Genomic DNA, 25,267 nt, shown 5'->3' on the forward strand with positions numbered 1-25,267 from the left:
CACACACACACACACACACACACACACACACACACACACACACACACTTCTTTCTTTCCCCATCTTGATCTGATTATAGTGAGCGGGTTGGTGACAGACTCTGGGCATGCTTGAGGGGCGGCTGATATCTGAGCTCTCCTCCTCAGCCTTCAATCTCAGCCAGTCAAGAGAGCAAAGAGATAATATATATGAAGAGCTGACCTCACCAACGACAGCAGCCTTTAAAGAACCATGGGAACAAATTTGTCAACACAGGTCACCACTCACAGAAAGAATAAATGGTTTGGAAAGATTATTTTCCCTCATCGCATGACTGCCAAATATACTCCTAGCTAATGTGTCTCCAAGACTGCTTGTTGACACTAGAGATGCTTAAATCCACTTTACATCAAAGCTAGCCTGTTGTTGCATGAGTGTGGCAGACAATAAAGGGAATAGCTGATACTTCAATGAAATTAATGGGAAAGCTCATTAAAAGATGACAAAACACAGATGCAATGATTGCATTCCTTTCGATTTATAAAACCTCATATCTATCTCTCTGACAAAAAGCAGAAGCAGGGCCCAAAACAGAAAGGGCTTTGTTCCCATTGTAGCTCCTGACCACCTACCATGGGCCCTTTAGTGAAGCACTCACCCTGGAATGATCAGGCGGGCTAATTCTCCCCCAAGACTCCGCAGACCTACGGAGACCGCTGGGCCAAACACATCCTGCCCATCTCCTAAGAGATTATCCAACTCAATGAACACATTGAGCACAGAAACACTGAAGGAAACTGGAGCCTGCTATTCAGCTGCATCTAAACCCAAACTCTTCCATTCACACCCACGGTAAGGCCGAAGAAGAAATAAGAGGACGTGATGCACTTACTGGCTACTTCCAGCGAGGCGTTGTGGCTCACTGCCTCTCCCAGGTAGTTGCGGGCAACACAGACATAGGAACCTTCGTCCGGTTTGCTCCGTCGTCCATGGACGATGCGTAGAAAGAAGAGGGAGCCACTTGGTAGCAGCATGCGCTGAGAACGGGGATTGTCCCTGTCCGTTTCCACCCGCTCTCCATCCTTGTACCACTCCACTGTCGGGGTCGGCCGCCCCTCCGCTTTACAGTTGAGAGTGGCGGGCTCCCCCTTGGAAACAATCAGGTCAGACGGGTGCTCCACTATCCGGGGTGCGGAGTCCTCTTGGCGCAGACGGGATCCTAAGAAGAAATGGCAAATATGAAAGTTTACATTTGGGAGGATTTACACCTTTGAATGTCTTCTATAGTCCTTATTTAACTCTGTTATAATAAAATATGTAACATAGGACCTACAGGCCTGTTGTCGTGGACTCTATAGGACCGTTTTAAAGGCAGCTATACCTTCCTCTGGATACATTAACATAACAGGCATCCTTGAGTGCAAATCTTTTTTGTGTTTTCTCAACATTTTTGGATGAGTAACGTACTAGAATGGATATTGATGTTCCCCAAGTATGTATGCTTCTTTACTTCTCCACAAAATATACTGTTAAACAATATGTATAAGCTATTTACATAAAGACAATATAATTTAAAAGAAGTGGAACATTATTTAAGGTCCAATAACAGGTACTGCTGATGCCAGTAGTGGAGACCAAATAAACTACCATTCTGAGAGAGAAGTAACCCTTTAATTACAGTAACAGCTCCTTTAGTGAAGCTTAGCACTGCTCCAGCTATGTGACTGTGTCATTTCTCAGATCAAAGAGCAAAGACGAAAAGAAGGAGGCAACAGTAAACAGGAATATGACACACCTTTAAGGTAAAGGGAAATTAAAAGATGAATGATAAGATATGGATGCAGTGCATATGTTAGGGGACAAAGAAAGGAGCAGGAGTAGAGATTACTCTGTTGAAGAAAGAGTGCCGACAGCACTGGCAAGGGGGTTAACACCCCAGTGCTATCTCAGGCCATTACTAATGCTCTCCGACCAGTCAGCTGTGGCTATCAAACCTGCTTTACATGCAAATTAGCTTCCTGTTGTTAATTCCTAAAGGGTGGGACTTGATGGCTGTGAATGCATTGTGTGCCTACACACAATAAAATGTGTGTGTGTGTGTGTGTGTGTGTGTGAGAGAGAGAGAGAGAGAGAGAGAAAGAGTCTCCCCCCCACTTGCTATATCTCCCAGCATAGGCCTTTGGAGCTCATTCAGGACCAATTAAAAAGAGTCTGGTCTAATTGGAGGCACAGGCCTGCAATTAATTTACCCAGCATCCCATGAACTTGCCACACTGCCTCATTTCTGTGCCCTCCACCCATCCCCCGCCATCCTACAAACCTGGTGCTGAGAAAGCATCTTCTCATGGTCGCCGTATATTTTTGCTAAAGTCAGCATAATCAGCGACAGCTCCGTGGAAAGATTAATCACTTCGATGCAAATGTGTGGTGTGGTCAATGGAATATAATTAATCATATACTCCAATGAAGGACATCATGATCAAGTAATTCCTCGACTACAGTTTATAGGTAAGACTTTTTCTTTTTTTTAAATTTGGGCATGCATCATCGACACTTGTTTTTACACAAATCTCATGCACACACTGTTTTCCTTTGAGACTTGTTGAAGTCTACTTCTTTGGGAGAGACTTTCGTGTCTATGTCCTGCACATACCATTTCTAAAACTAACTGCAGTGGTTGGGTATGACTGCAATAATGGTGGGGGAAAATAAATATCAAAATAGCTAATGAGCCACTCGAAAATAATGAATGAGATGCTGCGCTTTTGATTGTGGAATATGACAGGATTTTATGCCACATTAAAAAAAATTTGCCAGTAACAACTATTTGGAGCAATTATACCAAAGCCAATGAGTTGGTGATTAAATATTTAGTGGCAACACATCAAATAAGAAAACCCAGTATTTCTGCCTGTCATTGTATAGATATTAGGAAAAACATATCTGTAGAGATTAAAGCATTTCTGGGAGACAGACAGAAGCAGATGGTGAATTAGAGAGAGCGGCACATCAAGCCTTTAGCGGGAATGTCTGATGCTGAATAAAGTTTATTAAAAATACATGTCTGTGCTTCCTGGCTATTGGAGCGGCCTGAACCGCTACCAGGCTAATTAACCTATTTGTAACGTGCTCCCGTCACAAGCTTTTGAACCTACAGACCATATTATGCTAACGAGGCCCAGCCCTTTTGGTACGGCAGCATACTGGCGCGCAGAGCTGAGCTAACACTCCTCGCTATGCTACCATACCCAGGCACACTACCACCACAGAGACTGCACCACTACCACCGCCCTTCGCCAGACAAGGCGGGCTAATATGTTTTATTAAAGAGGACTTTGAAGGGCTCCGCCACTATCTAGTCAGCCCATTCCCTTCCTGATTTAGAGAGCTCCTCTCCAATTTAAAATAGTCTGAAGTTTGGGGTTTATGGGGGAACCATTAACTATTTAGATGTGGCCCACTGTGAGGAGAGCTGTGCAGCAGGGAGCACTGTGTTTGATCAGCATGATTAAGACGCAGACTGAGAATACAATAAACAGGTTATAGTATCCTGTTACAGGGAAGCCGGTAAGAAAAAGCAGGTGTACACACATTCAGCAGTTCATATCACTAAGTGTGGGATTCCTGAGTGTGAGTGTGTTTTGAGCTGTGAGTGGGTGCGAGAATGTATCAGTTACACAATGCTATTATGCTTCCCTTGTTCCTGATTGAATTCACTGTGTGCATGTGTGTGTATTTGTGCTGTGCTGATCCCCATAGACACTTTGAGTGACCCCAGTTCCTTCAGCTCCATTACCCCTCACCAGGGGAAAGAGACACAGGCGGCACTCCCATGTCCCCCTCTACAGGTGCATGCTTTCAGAAGATGGCCAACCAGCTAACTTCACTCCTTCCCTACAGCATGTTTTGAAGACCAAATCAGAAACACGGGAGGAGCAGAGTGCACACTTCACTGAGCCAAGCTGTTCGGCGTCTCTTTCTCGCTTCCCCTCCCTGTATTTTAAAGCGCTGCCCTTCCTTCTCCTCTGCTGCTTTCAACCGCCCTCACTCCTACTCTCTATCCCCCTCTCCTCCCCCCTCCCTCGCTTCCAAACAGAAAATTTGAGATGAGCTAATGCAATACACAGCTTCACTGAGGGGAAGCTGGGACTTCTACTGCAAGGATCTGATCGATTGGTGCCTGAGGCAAGATTCTCCTTCTCCCTTAACCCTCTCACTTGCTAGAGTGAGTATTTTTCTCATTCTCACACACACACACACACACACACACACACACACACACACACACACACAAAGTTAAACTATGCTTGAGGGAGCCTTTTCTTGCTGTGGAGGTGATTAAAAAAAAACTATGACTCTGAGACTTTTCTCTCAATGATAAAAGCAATCTCGGGAATGAACAGCAAACCATGAGAGCCCAACAGCAACAAAAAGCACACTGAATTGAACAGCCTCAGACCCATTCGCACAGCCACCACAAGGGTCCAGACCTAGACACTGACCCATGTGTTCACACAGTGTGTGTTTGCATCCTAGGATGCATGAAGACCTCCGGCGTATTTGCCCACTCTGAAACTAGGCTCTTTCCCCAGTCCAATCTGTGACAAAGCGGGTGAGAACACACCATTTGTCCCATATTGCATTCATCTATAAAGCTGACTATGCTTGTCAATTGTTTGCTTACCATACCCACCATGTGTTCCAGAAGCTAAAGGGGGAGGCACCCATTAATTTCCTCTATTTATACACTCGATGATGTCATCTGTGATGTCATTGGGTCAGACCAAGTATGGGGGGGGAAGTAGAGTATGTACCGGTAGATTTGTAGGTTGTTATGATCTGTTTTACATTGTTATTAGTGTATAGCAAAGTGTAAAACATATACAATTGTTGGCTATCTAAAGGGATGCTGTAAGTTATAGGTTTTGTCTGTTAAATAGTGAGTCAGTAAATTGGTGTCACCTGCACTCATGGTAGGAACTATATCCTGCTGATAGGAGGCTCTATATAAGGAGATGACTTTGACTGAACAAGGGGGGAAGGAAGATCAGTGTGTAGCCGTGTGCACGTGATTATGTTACTTTAAGATGAGCTGAGTTTTATTCAATTAAGCTAAGTTAAATGTTTGTATATATGTTTGGTTACACATGTCGCAGGGCACTTTTAAAAATAAAACGCCTTTTGATATCGGAACAAAGTCTCTCGTGTCTGCCTCCTACCAATTCAGAAGCCACTCGGGTCAGGCTTCACCACACAATCATTGATAGACAGGGCAGGATTGTGGGATTTGCAGTGGTTCTCAAGAAGCCAAGGTCACTTGGCTGCCCATTAGATCACCCGGCATACATTGCATATTAACGTTATGGCTACCAGCTACATATCGATTCATCCGTGTCTTGGGGCTAAACTTGATTTTCACCCTACAACATGGGTCGATTTACTGAGGATCTATATTCCACGAGATAAGCCTGCTTCCTATCTGACAATGAAATATTATGCATAAGAGATGGACTGCTACTGATCATGCCAATAGATCATTATGGGGTGCACTGAGCAGGGCACTCATACTGCACTGGACCTCAGTGGGTAAACTATCAGATCTGGGGGTACTGAAAGACATAAAAAAAGTAATTTAATTGTATAATTTATAAAAGTTATCAACATCAGTTTACAAAACATTTTAGAACATTTTACAGACAGCAAACTTTAAAACCAACACGCTGTTGGTTGTAGCAGCCAGAGCAACTCTACAGTACTGAACTAATGCATGAGAACTGCAAGGAGAGGTAGAGGAGTGAGACAGCACCTGGACACAGGCAGGAGATATGTAACTGTAGACGTTATCGTAGTTTATAAAAACGCAGCGCAAGGAGACAGGGGGCAAGGATAAAATATCTCCACTGCACATTCAACCCGTGCTGGACTATTCAACCGGCTGTTCTGTCATTTGTCACTGTTAACAATGGCATCAGTCTGCAGTGTAGCTTACACACTATAGCTATAAGAGCTGCAGTATTGATTGTGTATAATTACATAATGCAAAAGTTAGTATTGGAAGAGTTTCACTGAGAACATTTACTGTCAGAGAAACAGCCGAGATGTCAACTGCAAGAAAATGCAATAAAATCTGGTTTGTGGCTCTACAACGCTGTCTGGGAGGCAGCAATCGATCGAACTACTCTGACTGAAGGCATAAAAGACGGCCCTGGAACTATAACCTAGACTCTGAGCAGCCTCGGGACAAGAAGCAGCTAGACAGGGTCAGCTCTGTCAGAGCCAGGGTCATTGCTTAAACACAGCATGTTTGCCCTTTGCAATTAAAAGCTCATGTAACCCCGCAGGCGACATCACGAGTGCTGCATTTTTATTACTAATCACTCTCTGCATAAAGATGATAGCGGAAGGCAGGCCAACAAAACAGACAAAAACCACCGCCTGGCAGAAGTAATAAGTTCAGGTCCAATGATTTCCCTAGCATGAAAAAACCAATGTGCCTCTGTCTCTCACAGCTCTTTTCCTTGGCAGAGTGTGAGGTGGAGGAAAGGAGCCAGGCACCTGCCGTTTACCCCGGAGAACTCACAGGGGAGAGGGACAGTGAGGCAATTTAGATCTGTTGTCACTGAGGTCCCCTGAGGTATAGGGAGATGGGCTAATGTGTTGACTTCCTTGAATGATAAACCACACTTCACAATGCTGGGTCATTCAGTTCAATTCTCGCTGTGGATCAAACGATCCCAGCCTAGGATTGCATGTGTTTATATCGTGGTAAAGTTTCATTGCCTCCATAAAGCTTCTCAAGGTAACATAATCCCAAAAAGGCCGATGCTGAAATCGGGAGGTGTTGCCGTAGCCTGAGCCGTATCATCACACCCCTTATCAGATGTCCAGCTGAGCAATGGCAGAGATATGGAATATGGGTCTGCGATAAGGAAGGCCAAGCACAGTAGGGCACTCCCTATCTACAGTCACATTAATCTGTGATTAGGGGATTTAAGAGGGATTTATGGCAGAGATAAGAGCAGAGGGCGTGTCCCTCGGGGTAGCCAGGCAGAGACCGGAGCCACGCCTGCTCGGGACGCTGCCTGCCAATAAATGACTGAAAGCAAAAGAAAAGGCACCCTTTTCTGTTGAATTAGAGAAGATAACGGAGAGAGAGGCCAGAGATAAGAGGGAGAAACAGAGGGAGAGACGGAAGCGGAACGAAAAAGGCAAGGCACCGTGCTCCTGCTGATCAGATGACATTAACAGGAAAGAGAAACTGAATCTTTTACCGTTTCAACATCAGGATCCCACCCTGGAATGCTCTGCGTGAATGACTTTGCCAGTTGCATCAGATCAGACCTGTTTTTAATGTTACACAAGGCTATCACTTACACTCCTAAGAGGCAGGATTAGAGCCCCGTGTGTGAGTGTGTATGGGGACCCGGAGGTGGGGTGACGGAGGGGGATGATGGATATCTTTATGGCCTCTTTCTTTCCTCATCTCTTTGTCTCCGTTTACCAAACAGAACGGGGTACTTGAGAACAGATATCAGTTTCCAAAAAAATAGTACCGCCGTCCAAATTTGTGCTTTTGGTTTTTGTTTTTTTTAATCAAAGCAAACCTGAAACACACTACACAACACTGCAACCCAGCACTACACTGTTTGATTGTTTATCTGTATTTGCTGTTTTAGAAACTAAGTCCACACACTCACAGATGATTACAAAGCTCCCATTGATATTTGAGTGATATATGGCTTCTGCAGACTTTAATGCAAACAAGACACAAAGCGCCTTTTGCTGTGATTAAGGTTGAGACATTGAACAAAGTTGAGGAAGTAATCAGTTAAAAAAAAAAACACAGACTGTCATAACTCTGCAAGGCTCCAAACACAATTCAATCATTTGTTAATTTAATTTTAAACAAAAGGAAGGTGTGACACACAGAGAAGCTACCATTGCTTAAAAGCAGATCAGTGACTTGTAAAACACTAAACTTCACTGTCGTTGCCTCTGATCGTCCTGATGCTTATTGGTCATATATGATACAGAGGTGGCAAATCTGCTGACATTACAAGCAGCACTCCCTTCTTAGGGCCATAGGTTACCAACATAAATAAGTTTTGGGGCTGTGGTATAATCACTGTTGCTCATCAGGATGGGATCCAACAAAGCCCCCCCCCCCCCCCCCTGGCCCTAAAGTACCAGCCCCAAAACTGTCTATGTCAGCTGGGAAACGCATCCCTGACTCTCACCTAGCAGACCAGGCCGGGGGTGAGACAGCCCCAGCAGAGTGCTCCTTTGGGAGGCTGGGGTCCATCCTGCTCTGGGGCCCCCATCTGGAGCTACGACAAAGGGAGCAGTATTTCCACTTCTCCTCCAGGCTTTCCCAAACGGGCCTGACACATTTGAAAGACACCAGGCGGAATCACAAGTATGACAGAAGGAGCTCTGATGCTCATGAAACACCTCCTAAGTCAACCGAAGACAACAAGCACATCTTTGTTTCATCATTCTTTGAAAACTCATCTCTTTTTTTTTTTGGTAAGCTTATAGATAAAAGCCATGAATGGAAACTCCATTGTTAAACAGTGCTTGATTCATTAGCAATACGAATAAAGCTTTCCTGTCACACTTTAAATATCCTTAGCATGCTCACATAAATTGTAAGCAACATAACAAGAAGAAGTAACTGTGAAAAGACAAAATGACAACAAGAAGATATACTATGCAACAATGAATTTTCAACAGAAACCCAGGGGACACAATTGTGGATGAGTTGTAGCTCCTCCTGATGCCAAGCAGCCCCAGTGAGTGTCATTAGACACAAATAAAAGCTGTCAAAGTCTGCAGAAGGCCACGAGGGCAGAATGCATTCCTGCAGGATAAACACAGTTCCTATGCTTTATTATATCCATTCACCGAGACAAGCAGGAAAGCTGTAGTGGAAAAGACTGGAACGCTTGTTAGGAGGCTACCTGTCAAATTGGCTCTGGAGACCATGAAGGCAGACGGGCTGAACAGAGCGGATGCAAGCAAAGAGACAGAATTCTGTCTGTTCTGTGTGTGTGTGTCAGTCTGCCTTGCATCTATCCATCAGTCTATTAACTTGTCTGTGTACGACTTTGAGCAGCCTCCTCACGTTGACCCTGCATATTCACAGCGATGACCTAAGAAGAAAACTTGGCTCGTGCTGCTCATGAAATAACTCCAACATTGGTATCAAAGATGTCATTCCTTCAGCGGGGTAGAGATCCCGGGAAAAGTAGTTAATATGTGCCAGGCTTAGACCCTCTAATAGGAAGCCTCTGCATGATCCACAGTCAAGGTTGGGAGCATAGATGGGGATTACAGAAAAGAAACACCGGGGAGCGTGAGTGGGCAATTACATCTTGTTTTTGTTTTCTAACATTGCCAGTTAATAATGAGGTTTGACCAGTGCGTTCGCAGTGATACATCAAAGCAGCCTGCAACAGCAGGATAGGAGAAGCAGGGGTAATTGAATATGCTGGTACATTTATTTCCCAACAGGGGACAGCAGGAGTCTCACTGCTGACTTGTTCTTCCATCAGCTGCTCGAGTTGAAACCCTCAAGAGATTAATAAATTGCATTTCAGCGAAAAACTATTTGTTTAGCATTTTTAAAAACAAATATATAGTTAACAGTGCGGATTATAAACATACAATTAACACGAGCAAATGGGTACGGCTCAGTTTCACACTCTACATTATGCAATGATTGCACAGGAATGGAAACAGCACTCCAGGTTAATGTAAACAAAACTGTACGCTTTATTCAATTAAATCTGCCGTCTGCTCAGTTCTGCATCCATTACAATCCGGTGCGATGGTCTGCTCCTCCCAAGGTCAGTCTTAGGACTGTCTGACCAGCTATGAGGGGACTGGGATAGGTGGCAGGCAGGGGAGGGGCTGGCGAACAGTGAGGAGTAAGGACCAGCACACTCAGCTGGCACAGCCCAGCCAAAGGGAGTATGGCATTTGGGCTGGGTGCCAAGAAAAAGAACAGCTCTGAAGAGATGCCAAAGTGAATCAGGGCAGGCACGGCCAAAAGCACCTAATGCTTTTTAAATGTTATTTAGTCGATGGCAGCGGCTGATACCGGTCTGCTATTGGACCAGTGTTGTGTTACAGTCCCTGAGAGCAGAGACGATGACCTTACGTAGGCTATTCCAAATGTTCGGCCAAACACATTCTAAAGCAAATCTGAGACAGCTGGGTGTTGAAAGGGAATTTCAGTTACAGCATTCAGATGGGGGTACAACGGTAATGCCGGAGTGCAGAAACTTGGCACATTTCCTTCTCGTGCCCTTTAGGTTAAAAGGGTAAGCACGGAGCACATAACATTGGACCGTCAACGTGTGAAAGCTCGTGTATGTGCATGCACATATGTGACAGTGCTTCATTCCGCTGCAGTGGAGCTGTGGATACAAGGTATTATTAAAGTGAACCGTGGCTCCTAGAGGCATAGCGTGGGTTAAGACTCCGTGGAGCCAGTTTCTCATGCGGCAAGATCCCAAAGACACCAGCATGGCCTGCTGAGTGGGGCATGGCCCGAGTCCAGCCAAATGGAACACAAATCGCCCCAAACGGTTCGAAACCTGGCCTGGAAAAACAAGAGTGGGATGTAAGGCATGCCATGTGATGCACAGTAAATATTTGGTCAAAATTAATGAAGGGGCGAAGTCTGCCAAGAAGCCTTTTTCTAGACGTCCACAGAGGGGAGACTGTGCCCAGTCTGGCATTAAAATTAAATTTCCTTCTGCAGACAACTGCTCACTGGCAATGTCTGCTTTCCAGCATCCACTTACCACGTCCTCCCCTCAAAACACATACCAACTGTCCAGGTACACGGTGTTTTCTTTAATCCTTGAACTGAAAATGACTTGGTCATAAATGTATCCCTTCATTTGCATCTGTCAGTTTCCTACATCTGACAGCAGAAAAACTGTCAACGTCTGAGTAACATTTCTAAGGAAACCGGTTTTCCTCCACAGATGGAGACGGAGGGGGAGGGGGGGGGCAGATCTGTGCGAGACAGCTGTGATGACAAATGCAAGAGAGGAAATATCCCAATCAGTTTTGGAAGTGGAAATAACCACCCTGAGGATATCTTTCTCTTTTCACTGACACTGAACTGCATTGATTTCCCCAACTTCTCCCTTCACAAGTGATCAACAGTGAGGCAGCCAATAAAGAGACTTTTAAATCCATCAATTATGCGTTATTAGTGTCTATCAAGAAGGGTGTAGTCCGCCCTGTCGTACTAGAGAGAGACAAAACAGAGCAGAGGGCAAATATAAAGCCTGTGTATGCGATGGATGTCTGAATGAAAAAGCAAATGCAAAGAAAGGAGGTGTAAGATCAGCTCAATCAAAGTCAATGTGTAAAGAAAACACTTTGAATAATTCTAATATGCATCAAGATGTCGAAAGGAATAGACATCATTATCACTACATCATTAGGTAGAGGTGGAGACAGAAGTGAGTAGCACGCTCTGATTAAAGGACTGTAATAAGATGGGATAAACACCGTCTGTCAGGACTGAATGTCAGAATGAATCACAACAGTCAAGTAGGACAGCAGTCATCGCAGAGCGCCTTCAGACATTTTGTAACAACGTCCTCTAAGTCAAACAAAGGTGTGATTACTGAAGCCAAGTGCATGTAGGGAAATGGAGGTGTGGCTCTCTTTTTGAACTATGGGGCTTCAGATTAAGACTTGGTGACAGACACGAGGCAAAATGCAAAAGCAATCTTGTGCTTAAAACCTGAAGAACCTGTCTCTCACCCTGAGACTACAATTCTTATTCAATTAGAGCTTTCACTGTATGGGCGAGGAGAGCGGACGTGGGAGGGGGAGAGAGCGACTGCATAAGAGGGAGGATAGTACAGTAGAAAGATAATAAAAACGTGACATGAAGGATTGATTCAAAAGCTCTGCAAGTCTCAGAAATTCTAAAGTTTAAAAGCTTTTGAAAAGGTGAAAATCCAGAGGCTTTTAGTACGAGTCAAAAGCATTGTTCCTGTTCAAAGGGTTCAATAGAGGCGGCCCTTTGTATGAACAGAAAGGTCAACACACATTATCTACAGCAGAAAACATAAATAAAAAAAATGTGGGATTGTTAATTTGTCTTCATTTCTATTGTCACAACAGATTTAAAGGAACATGTCACCAATTTGCAGAACGTAGGTAAGCCTGATAATAGACCAGGATGAAAATGAATCTCCCGACTCAGAGCGACTGTTTGAAATTCACCCGGTTATTTGAATCCTCCTCACCATGGTTACAGCTGAATGGTGGCAGTGGCTCCAAAAGCAGTCCTATAACAGTGAATCTCAAGGTCACCTTCTCATTAATTATGTTTTCCAGCGCTTCCTCCTAAATAGAGCGCACCCCTCCTACTTTTATCACTGCCTTTGTGTGACAGAATCAGCCCCCGAGGAACACCACGTAAAGTTGCTGATGCAGGATGAGAGTGGCTTCTTCAATGCGAGTCTCCTATAGCAATCAATCTGGATAAAAATAAATATGTTTTGATATTTTAAATAAACAGGAAATAATGTTTGGGGAAGGAGAACATTGTCACCAGAGGGAATCTTAACTACGACAGTATAGCTAAGAGGGGGAGGAACCAAAGACGTAAATCAACTAATTAGCAGTCTCTCTTTTAACTGCTAATTTAATCTATCCCTCTCAGCCTCTTTAATGGTATTTTTTCCCCTGTCAGTTACAACCAAAGAGAGGTTTAGCATTTCAAAAGTGTACCCAGGCCTTGCAATGAGGGGGTAATAGAATAGTCACAGAGGCTGGGAGGAGGCCTGAGCTCAGGGAGGGAGGAAGAAAAGAAGGATACTGGGGAGAGGCCGTCCTCAATGCCACCGCTCAGTCTCCCCATGTGGAGAAAATGAAAGGGAGGGAAGTCTGAGCCTTTTTAAAATGCACAAGGCAGAGCACCCTACGGTAGCATGGCTTCTCCGCCACAGCTAACGCCAGGCCCGGGGCAAGCCTTCTAGGAGTTCCTGAGTACGCAGAATTTAGATCCATGCGGGATGTTGGCCGTGCTCAAACCAAAACCTCAATGCCGCACTGAAGCTTTGCGCCAGGATCATTTATTCACTCAGCACTTTTACACATTTAACCTCACCTCTCCCCAGATGTCCACCTTTAAAAGAAAAGGAAAAAAAAACAACACCGCGTCCTTGCCTCCAAGTGTTCAACCACTACCACCCTAATCAGCACATTTGCTGCCATGAGGGACCAGTGAGAATATGCAATGTGAGCACAGAGAGCCAGATCAAGAGAATTCCCAGAGCTGGTGTATCATGGTATGTTTGACTGCTTCGTCCTCCCCTTCATCCCCCTCCATCCCCCTTCCACACCCTGGGGTAGCCTTTGTGTAGGGGCCCCCCCCCCTCTCCACCTCGACACTCCTCACACACCCTCAGTCCCTCGTGAACTATTCTCTTCCCCTCCTCCATGCCTTACAATCGCCCTGTTAAGGCGACACAATGTGGCCTCCAACCCACAGGCTTTTTTCTGCGTGTCAGCCTGCTTTATTTAAGAAAGGCTCTGCACTGACCAGCCACAAAAAAAAGGCAAGTCTTAAAACAAATTGGGCCAAAACAAAAAAAAAAGGAGGGGATGGGTAAGAGGATGAAGCCCCCTTTCGCCACCCCACACATACACAAACACACTCCCCACCTCTCCGCCTTTCATTCTCGCTCACATCTATATTACTGGAATCATGGGCAAACTAATCCACGGCGAAGCTAGATTAAGTAAACATGCAAAGTGATGTAGAATCAAATGGGGATTAGCATTATGCAATTTGCTTGTGCGTTGCTGTGTCTGCAATTCTAACGCTTTGCATTTTTCCTACCAGGAAGCGAAGCCGCGGGAAGTCAAAGTGTGGCATTTGTGAACTGAGACAGAAACCAGACGACACCTTTCATCCTATAAGGACATGTCATTTATCACTACCACACCGACTGGCAATAGGGAATGTTTGTCCTCCACGTCAAGTGTTAGAACAAGATGCGTTTACTATGCCGACTGACCCACGAGTCTAATATCCTGGACACGCCTGCTGCTTTCCAGTATCAACCAGCTCCAGACTAAAAAGTTAATATGAAGTTATGTTCCCGGAGTATTCTTAGTGCGGACGGCTTAGCTCTGTCTGGCTATACGTTTGTAGAGCTTAGACTGACAGAATATTTGACGGATAAAGTGAGAATTGCTAAATAAGTCATAACAACATTATCAGCAAGCGATGGGCATAACTCTCCTCAGTTCCAACCGTCGAAACTGAAGCCTGGTGACACATAGCAGCTAACTCCTGAGGAGTTTGAAGCACCAAGACACACAGGGCACTGAGATGCATCCTCAGTTTTATAAAATGAACTATATCCTCTGACTCGCCGTGCAGACATGCGTATCAGTCTAGCTGCAGCCACGGCAAATTACAAACTATTGATGTCAGATGGATTTGCTAATTAATCCAATTAAGCAGCGCTTTTAGGTCATTAGGGGAAAAGCAGATCATTAAGAGCTACCGCCTAATTATCTGCCCTAAAACAAACTGCTTTGAAATGTTTATCTCGTCTGTCATTAATGACTTCGCCACAGTTCTCATGAACAGGAAGAGCACACGGGCTGCCCTCCCACATTCCTCCATGTGGTTTCACTAAGCCAAAGTCGGCCTAATCCTGGATCTTAGGGTGTAAAACCCTGCTTGATTTGGATTAGGATCAGATTAATGTGAACTAGTGGAAGTTATAGATATAAAACTTCATGGGCACTGTCACCTCGCGCAGGTGTGAGATTTTTCAGCAGACCTGAGGCTCTTTTCTACTGCCCGCACACAACATCTGTTCACAGAGTTAAACGCTCGGGGAAAAGAAAGAAATCATGATTTGGGGGCCATTTAGAATACCGCTGTTTCACAAAAAAAAGAGTAGAAAAAAGCAGCGAGAGAGCTTGAAGGGAAGAGGCTGGCTTTAATGAGCAGGTTTTAAGGCCAAAGGAAAGGTAATCGTAAAGAAGACAGGAGACAGAGATGGCTCTCACCTGTGGTCTGTGCTCATTAACTGGCCCTGAATCCTGCTGTGTCCTGTCATATCATCATGATGTAGGAGGTGGAAGGGCTCAGCAATTTCTCAGCACTTACGAGTAAATTTGTCAAACCTGCTGGGGGCTGGGGCTGATTACCAGGGCACCAATGACTCCCACAGCCCATATTTATCAGCACCAGCACACGGTCACACGGTGCTGTGCTTGCATACGACCACCCAAAGAGTTTACAACAACATGGATGTACATTTTCAAAAAGGAAGTCTGATATTTGCCTTGACATTATATCCTGCCTGTTAATATGTGTCATTCAAATCTCTTGAAAGTAATCTGGAGTGTCATTTTGAGTGCGAGGAGCACAGGCGCCTCTTCTGAATGGTTACTCTGAGGTGAGTATAAGGTCTGACGGGCACATGGAGGAGAGATAACAACCATTTAGTGTGTGGCAGATCACCTGATAACAGGGCCCGAGCATGACAGATGAAGGTATCAATTTGCAACCTTCAGACAGCGCAGGGCTGCAATAAGCATGTCAACACAAGTTTGACAAGGACAAAGGTCATCTCGTCCCTCTCCCTCTATTTCACACACACAAGTGGTATAAAAATACTTTTACAATCAGGCCAGCAATGTGAAAACGATCTTGATTCTATCATCAGAGATGTTACGAAACACCATTAGGAGTTTGTTTGAGAGACTTGATACCTTCCCTACACTATAATGAAGTTATTACCCCTCCAATTAGCAGCAGCTATGAAATCTTTTTTTGTTGGCAAGTGGTGCGTAATCCAATTTTCCTGACACGAGTGTCTAATCCACGACCAATCCGTTGAGTATCAGTCCGTCTCTACATTAGCAGGCCCTATTCTCACGCCTCTCCCAAGAAAACCTCCCCAGACATCCCCACAGCCGGGCGTAATTGGAAACCCTGGTGTCTGACGGTCTCTCTCACAGGACAGGACCATTAGCGACTCAGGCCGGGCTCAGGATCCGGCCGAGGGCGAAGCAGATGGAGCCACCACCTATAGCTCGAAACCCTCACCTCTGATCCTACTTCCTGTTCAGGTGCTACAGTGTTTCCTCAAACAACTGTGGTGTTGCAGGATTTCCCCCATCGCTACATTTCTGCCTCTCTACATGAAACAAAGACCCAATTCAGGAAACTAATCAGGAAGCACGAATGACGTTTGAATACGGACAAATTCTGCAGAAAGTCAGTGACTCTAAATCTGGAAGAACACAGCGACCAGACAGAGAATTGAGACCTTTCAGTTTGGGCATGATTGAGATCCCTAACATGTGTAGTCGTGCAGAGAGACATTCTTTTTAGGAACAGATAGACACAAAGCAAGAGTTTGGAAAGAAAGGTGTTTTGGAGCTACGATAAACAGGAAGAGTAAAGTATTAATATTTCAATAAATAAACTACCTTATACATGTTTTTTCTTCTTAATCTGTTCCATTTCTGGGGTTTTGTACAAGCTTCTCTTTGTGTAAAATGACCCACTTGCTGCCATTCAGGGTGCACTTTTCCTAATGTCTTATAATGGGGTGAGGATTTGCTTCCTCACAACTCAGAAGCAACTGACCTGGAAAACCCAGCTATCATGGTCCTGGAGCTCTATCAAGACATCATCCATGTGATGGGTGAGGAGGAATAATGTGTAAGATAATATGGAACGATGGAAGCAGCATCAGAGGACAAAGACAACTGAAACCCAGCAGGCGGATCTCCACACAAAGCTGAGATAAAACCAGACCAACAGCCAAATGAAAAATAAGATATGTGGCCGATTTTCATCTTTAAAACATATACAGAATGTTGCACTCAGCAATAACATTCATGCAATGGGCAGTGTGGTGACATACATGGAAACATGGTCTCCATAGGGGCTCGTGCTGTCTGTATGACCGATGATAGCTGCTCCCTCCACTGATCCCACATGGCTTCAGCACTTTATGTGTGACTCTCTTTATGTGTGCTCAGCTCTTAGAAGTAAGACAACCCCTTCACCCTGAGGTTTTACGTGTTTTGGTCAAGAGGGAAAATTTCGTTGTGGTGAATCAGAATTGCCTCCCTCATTGCAAAGCATGAGACCGAGGGTTAAAACACACTCCGTGTTTAACACAAGTCCAGTGTTCAAATGTGTTTTGTTATGGTTGGGGAAGTTAATGTCAACATTTTGCCCTGGAGCAACTATTTTTCACTGAGACATTTATTATGTTAGTAACACATTTTAATACTTTTTTACAATGTTTTAAATTTAACTGCTTTGTGCTACATGTAATTAATTCCAGTTTCATTGCTATAAGCTCTGTAGCTTCACAAATAATTAAAGAGATTTCTTTTCACCTTTGACCTTTTTTTTTTTTATTAAACTTGTAGCTAACATCCCCAATGAAGGGCTATAGCTCATGGATAACTTCGTAATGATGGTCACTGACTTACCTGAGCACACATGGACAAATCCTAACAGAAATACAAATCCAATAGAAGTTGGAGACATCATTCAACGCCTCTCTTGTGAGAAATGGCCTTGTGTAATCCAAATTATTCAAAAAGGCAATTTAGGCACCCGCTCCGTCATGTCAAACTGCAAAAAAAAAAAAAAAAATCCTAGAATCCAGAGTTTAAAAATATAACACCCAGATTTTAGTTTGTGAGTCTCAAAAAGCTAAATATCACAACAGTCCAGGAGCAGTTTATCAAGAGCTTGCCTTGGCTTCTTGCTGTGGATGAGTGGAAGGCTTCAGAAAATGGAAAAAGAAAACATAATACAAAAACAGTTCGCCACAGCTCTAACACACCATGTTACAACTCTGCTAGACTATGTGGGCAGAGAGGACGGAGAGCTTCTCCTTTCAATTCATCCCGCTGCTGCAGCGCGCTCAGACCACTCAGGCGATCTCAATCAAACCATTTCGCTCCTTTGTGCAAAAAAAAAAGGACGAATTCCAAAATCCACTGTGACTAAAAGTTAAGTCAAAAGTGAGTGAAATGGCGCGTGCGGTCGCTGTAGTCCACAGCTGAAAGCCTCTGTCCTTGCAGTCACATTATTTCAGTCCAGTCTTGAATCTGTCACTTGAGATCGGAAAGTTTGCGAGTTAGTCCTGTCCTCCCTCATCCACCGGATCCGGGACACAAGATCAGTGCAACTTTTCCATCACTTTGCCACCGTTTTCTCCGCTGCTGCAAGTCCGGCTGATCCTCGCGCGCGTCGCAGACCCCGAACCTCAGGCGAGAGGGGGGAAATACGGATTCATATTCACTGCGTTTCATTCAAGGAAAGCGGAGTGCCTCGCCAATTGGTATGCGCCTCTCTACCCCCTCCATAGACCCGACAATGTTTCCCAGAGCAGAAATTTAACCTCTTCGAGCCTGGATGAGCGCACGCCGACAGGCGAGATTACTGTATTTGCTTTAACTTTGTCCAATAATAAGAGAAACCTTATCAAAGTACTTGGACATGTTTTTATTTCTTCTGCGGGTCCATGAATAAAAATGAAAGTAACAGCCGCTTCCAGTGATATTCCTAAAGGGACTTATGAGTATGTTTTTGGAACTTGCCAGTTATCATATAATGGCTTTACCATACTTTAGGGGTTTGTTTTGTCTCCTGTGGTTTCATAGACCATTAATATTCCAGTATTACAAACTTCAATATATACACATGCTATGTTTATCCTTCTGCAATGTAGTAGAGGATGAAAAAAAAAGTAATTAATCAAACTGCCCAAACATGATACATTGTATACATAGGTGTGCCGTTTTATTTCAACACTTTTATTTTACATGTAAAGCCTCTGGTCTACATACAGGCCTGTAGTGCCTGTGTTGGACTGAGCGCTTAATTCCTAATGTTTCCAAAAAGCAGCCCACTTCAAATATGATTTAAGAATATAGTATGTTCTAAATTCCAAATTTACAACGTACAGTTAAAGTGCATAAGTTCACTGTGACTACATATGGTTAATTAGAATCGGACTGTATATCTTGTGATCCATGTTCCAAAGGTATTATATTTCCCTCAATGTGACATAAACTTGGGACTCACCCATATGAAAATGTGTTTCTCATCTTTTTTTTTAGACTTGAATGAGTCCGAGTTTCTCTGGGTTCACTTCAGCCTACAGTCCCTGCAATTTATCTGCACCTCTGAGTCATAACCGACCTCAGACAGAGACTACTTATTTTAGATTGGCCAACAACAATTGCTGTGCAAGTTATCTTGCATTAAAAGATCTAAAATGTAGGGGGAAACATGAATGACTAAAAAAGAACAGCTGAAAGACTTCCACATTTCCGCAGCTCAGCTCAGCCCGGAGCTTGTGAATGGCTCCACTGAACATTAGTTACCAAACAGCGCCCTCCAGTGGAGTTTGACAGAACTAATCCAAGACGAAAAAGTCCATATGCTCGGCCTATGTCAGCCTGGTCCTGGTGACACATTAGTCATCAAAACCAGGGCTTTTCAAAGTGTGTCATGTTTCAAATACTTCCCACGTTTAATGACAATCTTGTCCCAGAAAAAAAACATTAAAAATAGCCCTCATAAGTATATCTTTTTCAAATGGACCACGACAACACTCCATTTCATTTTATTCTCTTACAAATGAAAAGATGATCATCAGGGATCGTATGAATAGTTTGAAAAGATGCTGTTCACCCAAAAATAATGCTGTTTATCAACAGTCACGGTAGATTTGGCACCCTGCTGTTTGCTCTAAATGTATCCATTTAACCAATTGAATTTGAAAACCCCTTTGGTTCCCCTTCAGCGACCCTTGCGTGTCTCTATGCACCAGTTTGAGACCCCTGCTGGAGTCTGCATGATGATGACTGCTACCCGACTGACGTATTCAGACAAAAGTCTGTCTTTCAACTCTGAACATGATTGTATTTCTCATTCATCCATGTGTCCATTACATTACAGTTTTTCACACTCCATTCCAACTTGTTCCTCATGTGCCCTGTTTTCCTGAAAGCGTTTACAGCTCTGGATCTGTAAAGTGGCTGTTCAGCTGAATACCACCAATTGAGGAATACAACTTCCTCTCGCCAGCAGCAGGGAGCTGTAACATAGCAGCAATTATCAACAAAGCCCTGAACAGAACAGGAGGGTGTCTGTGAGGGCTGATTGCTGCAAGAGCATGCGAGTGTTTTGAACTTTTGATGAAGCACAGCAAAGTAAAAAAATGCAAAATTATAACTGTGTCACACAAAACAGACATTGTTATCACAATGTCAGTAACAGAGTGCTCTTTTTCTTCCATTATCTGCAAATAATAGAATGATAGAGGGGGATTTGCTAAACGTAGAAAAAAAGGACTGATGTCAGTAAATTGTTATTTTGCTGGTATTTTTGTGATTTCAAAGAACCACCCGCCCTAAAACATATATACATATTTGCCCATGGCCCCACCTCTATCAACACATTTGCATGACTTAATGTTGCATCAAACCCTGTTGTATTCAGGTGTAGTTTCGCCCTTTTTCTTTGGTTGTCAAGAAAAGAAAAAAAAAAAAAATCGCACAGTAAGCACAAGTTATGACAGCAGAGCTCTGTGAACAGGGAGGCTCTGTGTCCTCTCTCCTTTACCCTCCTTTGCAACCTTGATCAGAGCAGCAGAGGCAGGAAAAAAAATACATATTGCCAGGGCTGTGACGGCAGCAGAGACAGCAGAGAGCTTTTAACACCTCGGCCAAATCGTTTTCACACAAAACAACTTCCAAGAATATACACAGCACAGAAGGATAAAAACCCCTCATCCCAAACTGCAAAGCGCTCCAAGGCTTTAATGCTTTAACAACCAGTAAAGAGAACCAAAACAACTTTTGATCAAGTCAGAAATGTGTTGAGTCATTAGCTTTTGGATGACAGTTACGTAATACAGCACTTTTTTGTACTTACTGTGAAAGACCTGGTTACATTTGTGTGGTTTGTTGTGGGAGTGTCTCATCGTCTGGTGGTTTTGTTGAAGTCCAAAATTATAAGGCAGCCCTTTGCACCAGTGAGACTTCTGTAACCCAGCGAGGCGATGGGCCCTGCGTGGACCCTTGTGGTCTTTAGGAACTCCCAGCATGACCAGCATGGCAAACAGCACCACCAGCAAACACACAATCTGCATGGTGATGTGTCTGGACAACACACAGCCGGTAGATGTGAAAGCATAGAACTATCATAGAAAAACACACCGTTGTTGTTTGCTCAGGGGCTGCCGGCTGGTGTTCTTTGAAAAGTGGAAAATAAATTCAAATCCAATCCAAAGATCCTCTTGAAAAGTCTGAAAAACTGCAACAAACCGCAAACATTGCCGAACTTCCCACCAAGAGTCCTTCATGCTGCTACCCTTGAGATCTGCCAAATACATAAACCCCTGCTGTCCTGGCGGGTCTCCTAAATCCAGTGACAATGTGCCCCCCCCCCAGAGTACGATGGGATCTTAATGAGGGCAACTCTGTATCTCTTTATACAATGTGCATGGTGAAGTTCACAGCCCTCTCCATCTCACCATCGCTCAATGGAGAGACTGCCTCTCGTCTTCCCAGCCTTTTTTATCTCGGATAATTCTCCTTTTAATATTGAAAAGGAGTTCGTGGACGGGCCGTCTTTTCTATGCGGGCGGCCGGACGGGGCATCCTGTAGGCTCCGTGCTGAGTCCCTTTTCAGATGTGTTGGACTCCTCACAAAACCTAGGCCCCCCCAGCAGAGAGGTGATGGGGCGACGAACAGGCGGGGTAAGGCGAAAGAGCCCGCTTTCCCTTTTCCCCAACTAAGACTATTAAAATGGCTTTCAATTCCCATCTCACCAGCGCACCAAACAAGGCGGCATAAAACAAAACCTTTCTCCTTCGAAAAGATACTCCCTGTTGAGAGGCAAACAAAACACTCTTTTCCAGTAGACGGACAAGTAAAGACACTTTTCCATCCCCAGAAAAAACATTTCTTTGGGGTAGATTTCACAGTCCACATTCTGAAGTTTTACCTCCTGAATATGTTAGGAAGTAAACAGAAAGTTGTCAAAGTTGCAGTCAGAGTCACCTTGGACATAATGTGGTCAGGTACAGTATGTTTGAGCTCCCTTCACAGGCACTTAAGTTGGACAAGGTATACTTCGCTCGCCTCACATTCACTACAGTCTTCTATCATGTTCATGCCCTGTCCTTGAGGAGCCATTATTTCACTTATTCACTGTGCAACTTTTCTTTTTCTAAGATAGCAATACAAATGTGTCGTCTTTGTGAGTTGGCAATGGGCAGCGCGTCTCCAAGGTGTTTTGAAAAGATAAACACGAAATACATGAGGTAAAAGGGCTGCGTTTCATTGTGCTCCTTTCTGCTTTCTCCAGAACGAGCAGTAAATAGCTGCAGGGTAACTTTCTCGTGCATCAGTATTTGGGCTGTGATTCACTTTTGCAGTTACATAATTGGCCCATCACAACTCAGCAGCAGTATCTATGATGACTGAGTGAACCAGTCGGGAGGGCAAGGTCCTCTGACAAGAAAGGGCGAGACTCCCAGGGCTGCTTTATGCTCATACACACACTTGCTGTGTGAAATAGGTGAGGAAACTTGATTAAGCACTGGCTGGCCAATGGCATCAATTCCCATCATTCTAAAGCTCTGTCCTTGTCTCTTCACCAACCTCAATGGAGGACCAAAGGCTTAAAATAGAGTAGTGTAAACATATGGGATTGCATTTACTTAACTGAGCCAACATTTATCCCAATGTCTTGAAACATGTGGAAATCTTTTGTTTTTAACACTTCCTGTAAGACGTTGCATGATTGATAAGTGTGGTCGCTTGAGTCTGCAGGATGTATTGTGTTAAATGAAGACTGATTCGTCATGCAGTCGGCTTATGAGGAGGAGCTCTCCAAGCTCTGACACGGTACTCTTGAGAATGAAATGATTTTCAGGAGGGCTGACAGATTGTCAACATGGGACCGACGAAGATGGAAAGGAAGGAGAGGAGAGATGACCTGTGGGCCTGAGGAAGTTATCGGTGTAACTGTGTCACCGCTAAAAGAGGCAACAAATCATTTCTGATTGGTTGCTGAGAGAGTGGCGAAGCTCCGGGAGCACAAACCATGCCACAGCTAACTGCACAAGGTCCTGCCATCATTAGAAATGTTTGACTGGAAATGACTTCATGTAGTGTTTCTAACTGCAGACCAGTCAAACATTTTGATTTATGTCCATTTTGAAAAACTAACATGGATTGTAAATTAACATAAAGACTGCCCAACAGTAATAACAAAGATACATTATTTTGGGCTTAAGTGTAATGCACACATCATCATTATTTGGACATTTGTCTTACATAGGGCCAAAAGACTGAGTGAAATTCAAATCACAGCTGGCCAGTCAGATTAAAACCAACCATATATAGACCTTGACACATATCAGCAGAGACTGAAAGTGAAGCTCTAAGTGTTGTCTTGTCATATTTCTGGAACATCCACAACAGAAACCTCAGTAATTGTCAGGCTATTTCACTCTTCCTGTCCACTGTGGACAATACTGTGGCCCCTCAGCTCTACACAAGAGCCCAAGAATGTATAACTCCGGGCTCCATCCCAGAATAAATACAGTCGACCCACTCAGAGGAACATCAGAAACAAGCCAGGCAGTCCTTTAAAATCCAGAAAAGACAGAAAATTCCTCTTGTCACCATCATATTGAGAGTTTGCCAGAGAGGAGATGAAGGGACAGGCGATACACAAAGCAAGTGAGATGCAAAGCAGAGTCTAACAAAACATAAACAGAAGAGTGAGAACATTCCTCTTCTCACTATTGCCTCTCTGTGCTGCTTTCAGACATGATTAAAAAAAAAAAAGACACGGGTCCAGTGAAAGAAAATGACGGAGAACTAAACAAATCTGTTTCTGTTCAGGGAATGCCCCCATGCATGACTCTGCTGCAAGAAATGTGAGGCAAAGGGGAGCGGGGTGTGGGGGGCAGACACCGAGGAGAAAGAAAGAGGGGGCGCTTCACAGGATGCCGCGTCGAGGTTTGGAGCACAAAGCAGGACGAGGCGATAAACAGGCTGTTGCTTTTCCGCTTGCCTGCGCACACTGAATCCCTCTTTCCCTGTGTCTTTTAATGGGCCTCACATTAGCATCTGTTTAGCGTCAGCGACGACATGGCCTGTGGAGGCTGATTAAAATAACCCAGCTATCACATAACATCCTGGCAGCAACATCAAAATACAGTCAGATGCGGGGAATATTTGCAGCAAGAGACGTTCAGGAGGTTAGCACGAGCGTTCTGCACTTCTGTTGTCAGAACAATGTTTATTTGTTACTTCTGTTCAAACTCCCCTGCTGTGAGATTACGTTCCATACGGAAAGATATAAAGTGAATTGTGTTAGTAACAAGTATTCAACATTAAGATTACAATGCAGCACTTGAGTAGTACAGCATCCAATGTGTGCATGTCCATGCGTGACTGCACTAGTGTAAAAGGAAGATAAGATTTGACAACGATTAGAATAAAGTTATCTCTGACTGTCCTTGGATTGCTCTTCTTTTCATCCAACACAGCTTGTTGTGTGTCCTTCCCACATAGAAATTCACAATGGCAGAAACAAGCAGCATTGTGTTTCATGCTTAATTGGCTGAATTGGTTTAGAGACAGAAGAGCTTCAACGAGTGACAGAGGGCCTCAGGGTAACGCAGCCAAGAGATTCCTTTTGTTCCTATCGCTGCTGGACCTCAGCCAATCACATGCCAGCGAGATACAAGACAAGAGCCTGACCAAGAGCTGAGCTCAATCAGAGCAACAATCTCACCAGTATTTAAATGAAAAATAAACAGCAATTTCAAGGTTTCCAGGTCAAATCTCCTCATTATGTGTATGTCATCCATTGCAACTGCATTGATTTTTAGCTGTGAAGGTTTAGCTTTTGCAAAGGCTCCTCTGTCAGCGAATGTTTTCTACAGATTTGACAGCACTGACAGTGACACTTGAAGCAACTCAATTAGTGTCCAATTAAAGAGAACCAGTTACACATTCAGGACACTTCAAAAAGACATTTTGTATTTCGAGACTACAGCACATTACTTGACAAGACTAATAGTTCAACAAGGTCTGTTGGCTTCATCCTCTGGGGAGCATGAAGTTCTGTTCAAATTTTCATTGCAATAGTTGTCAAGATATTTTAGTCTGGACCATAGTGGTGCACTGACACAGCCATCCGTAGAGTCACACCTA

At 44.0% G+C, this 25,267-nt stretch overlaps 1 protein-coding gene across 9 annotated transcripts in view; it reads right to left on the bottom strand.

The window, feature by feature from the left end:
- Positions 1 to 25,267, bottom strand: part of robo1 (roundabout, axon guidance receptor, homolog 1 (Drosophila)) — a 229,307-nt gene that overhangs the window by 124,264 nt on the left and 79,776 nt on the right. For 6 of the 9 annotated variants that reach the window (XM_031863467.1, XM_031863469.1, XM_031863462.1 and 3 more), the window contains one exon: positions 872 to 1,198. In XM_031863467.1, coding sequence (XP_031719327.1) covers positions 872 to 1,198 — 327 coding nt within the window. Of the gene's footprint in view, positions 1 to 871; positions 1,199 to 17,499; positions 20,910 to 20,962; positions 23,966 to 25,267 lie in introns of those variants that run through there. The other 3 variants (XM_031863466.1, XM_031863468.1, XM_031863470.1) reach the window with 3 other exon arrangements.

This window comes from Anarrhichthys ocellatus, unplaced genomic scaffold (assembly GCF_004355925.1).
Source record: "Anarrhichthys ocellatus isolate YVR2014 unplaced genomic scaffold, GSC_Weel_1.0 scaffold29, whole genome shotgun sequence".
NCBI classification, from domain to species: domain Eukaryota; kingdom Metazoa; phylum Chordata; class Actinopteri; order Perciformes; family Anarhichadidae; genus Anarrhichthys; species Anarrhichthys ocellatus.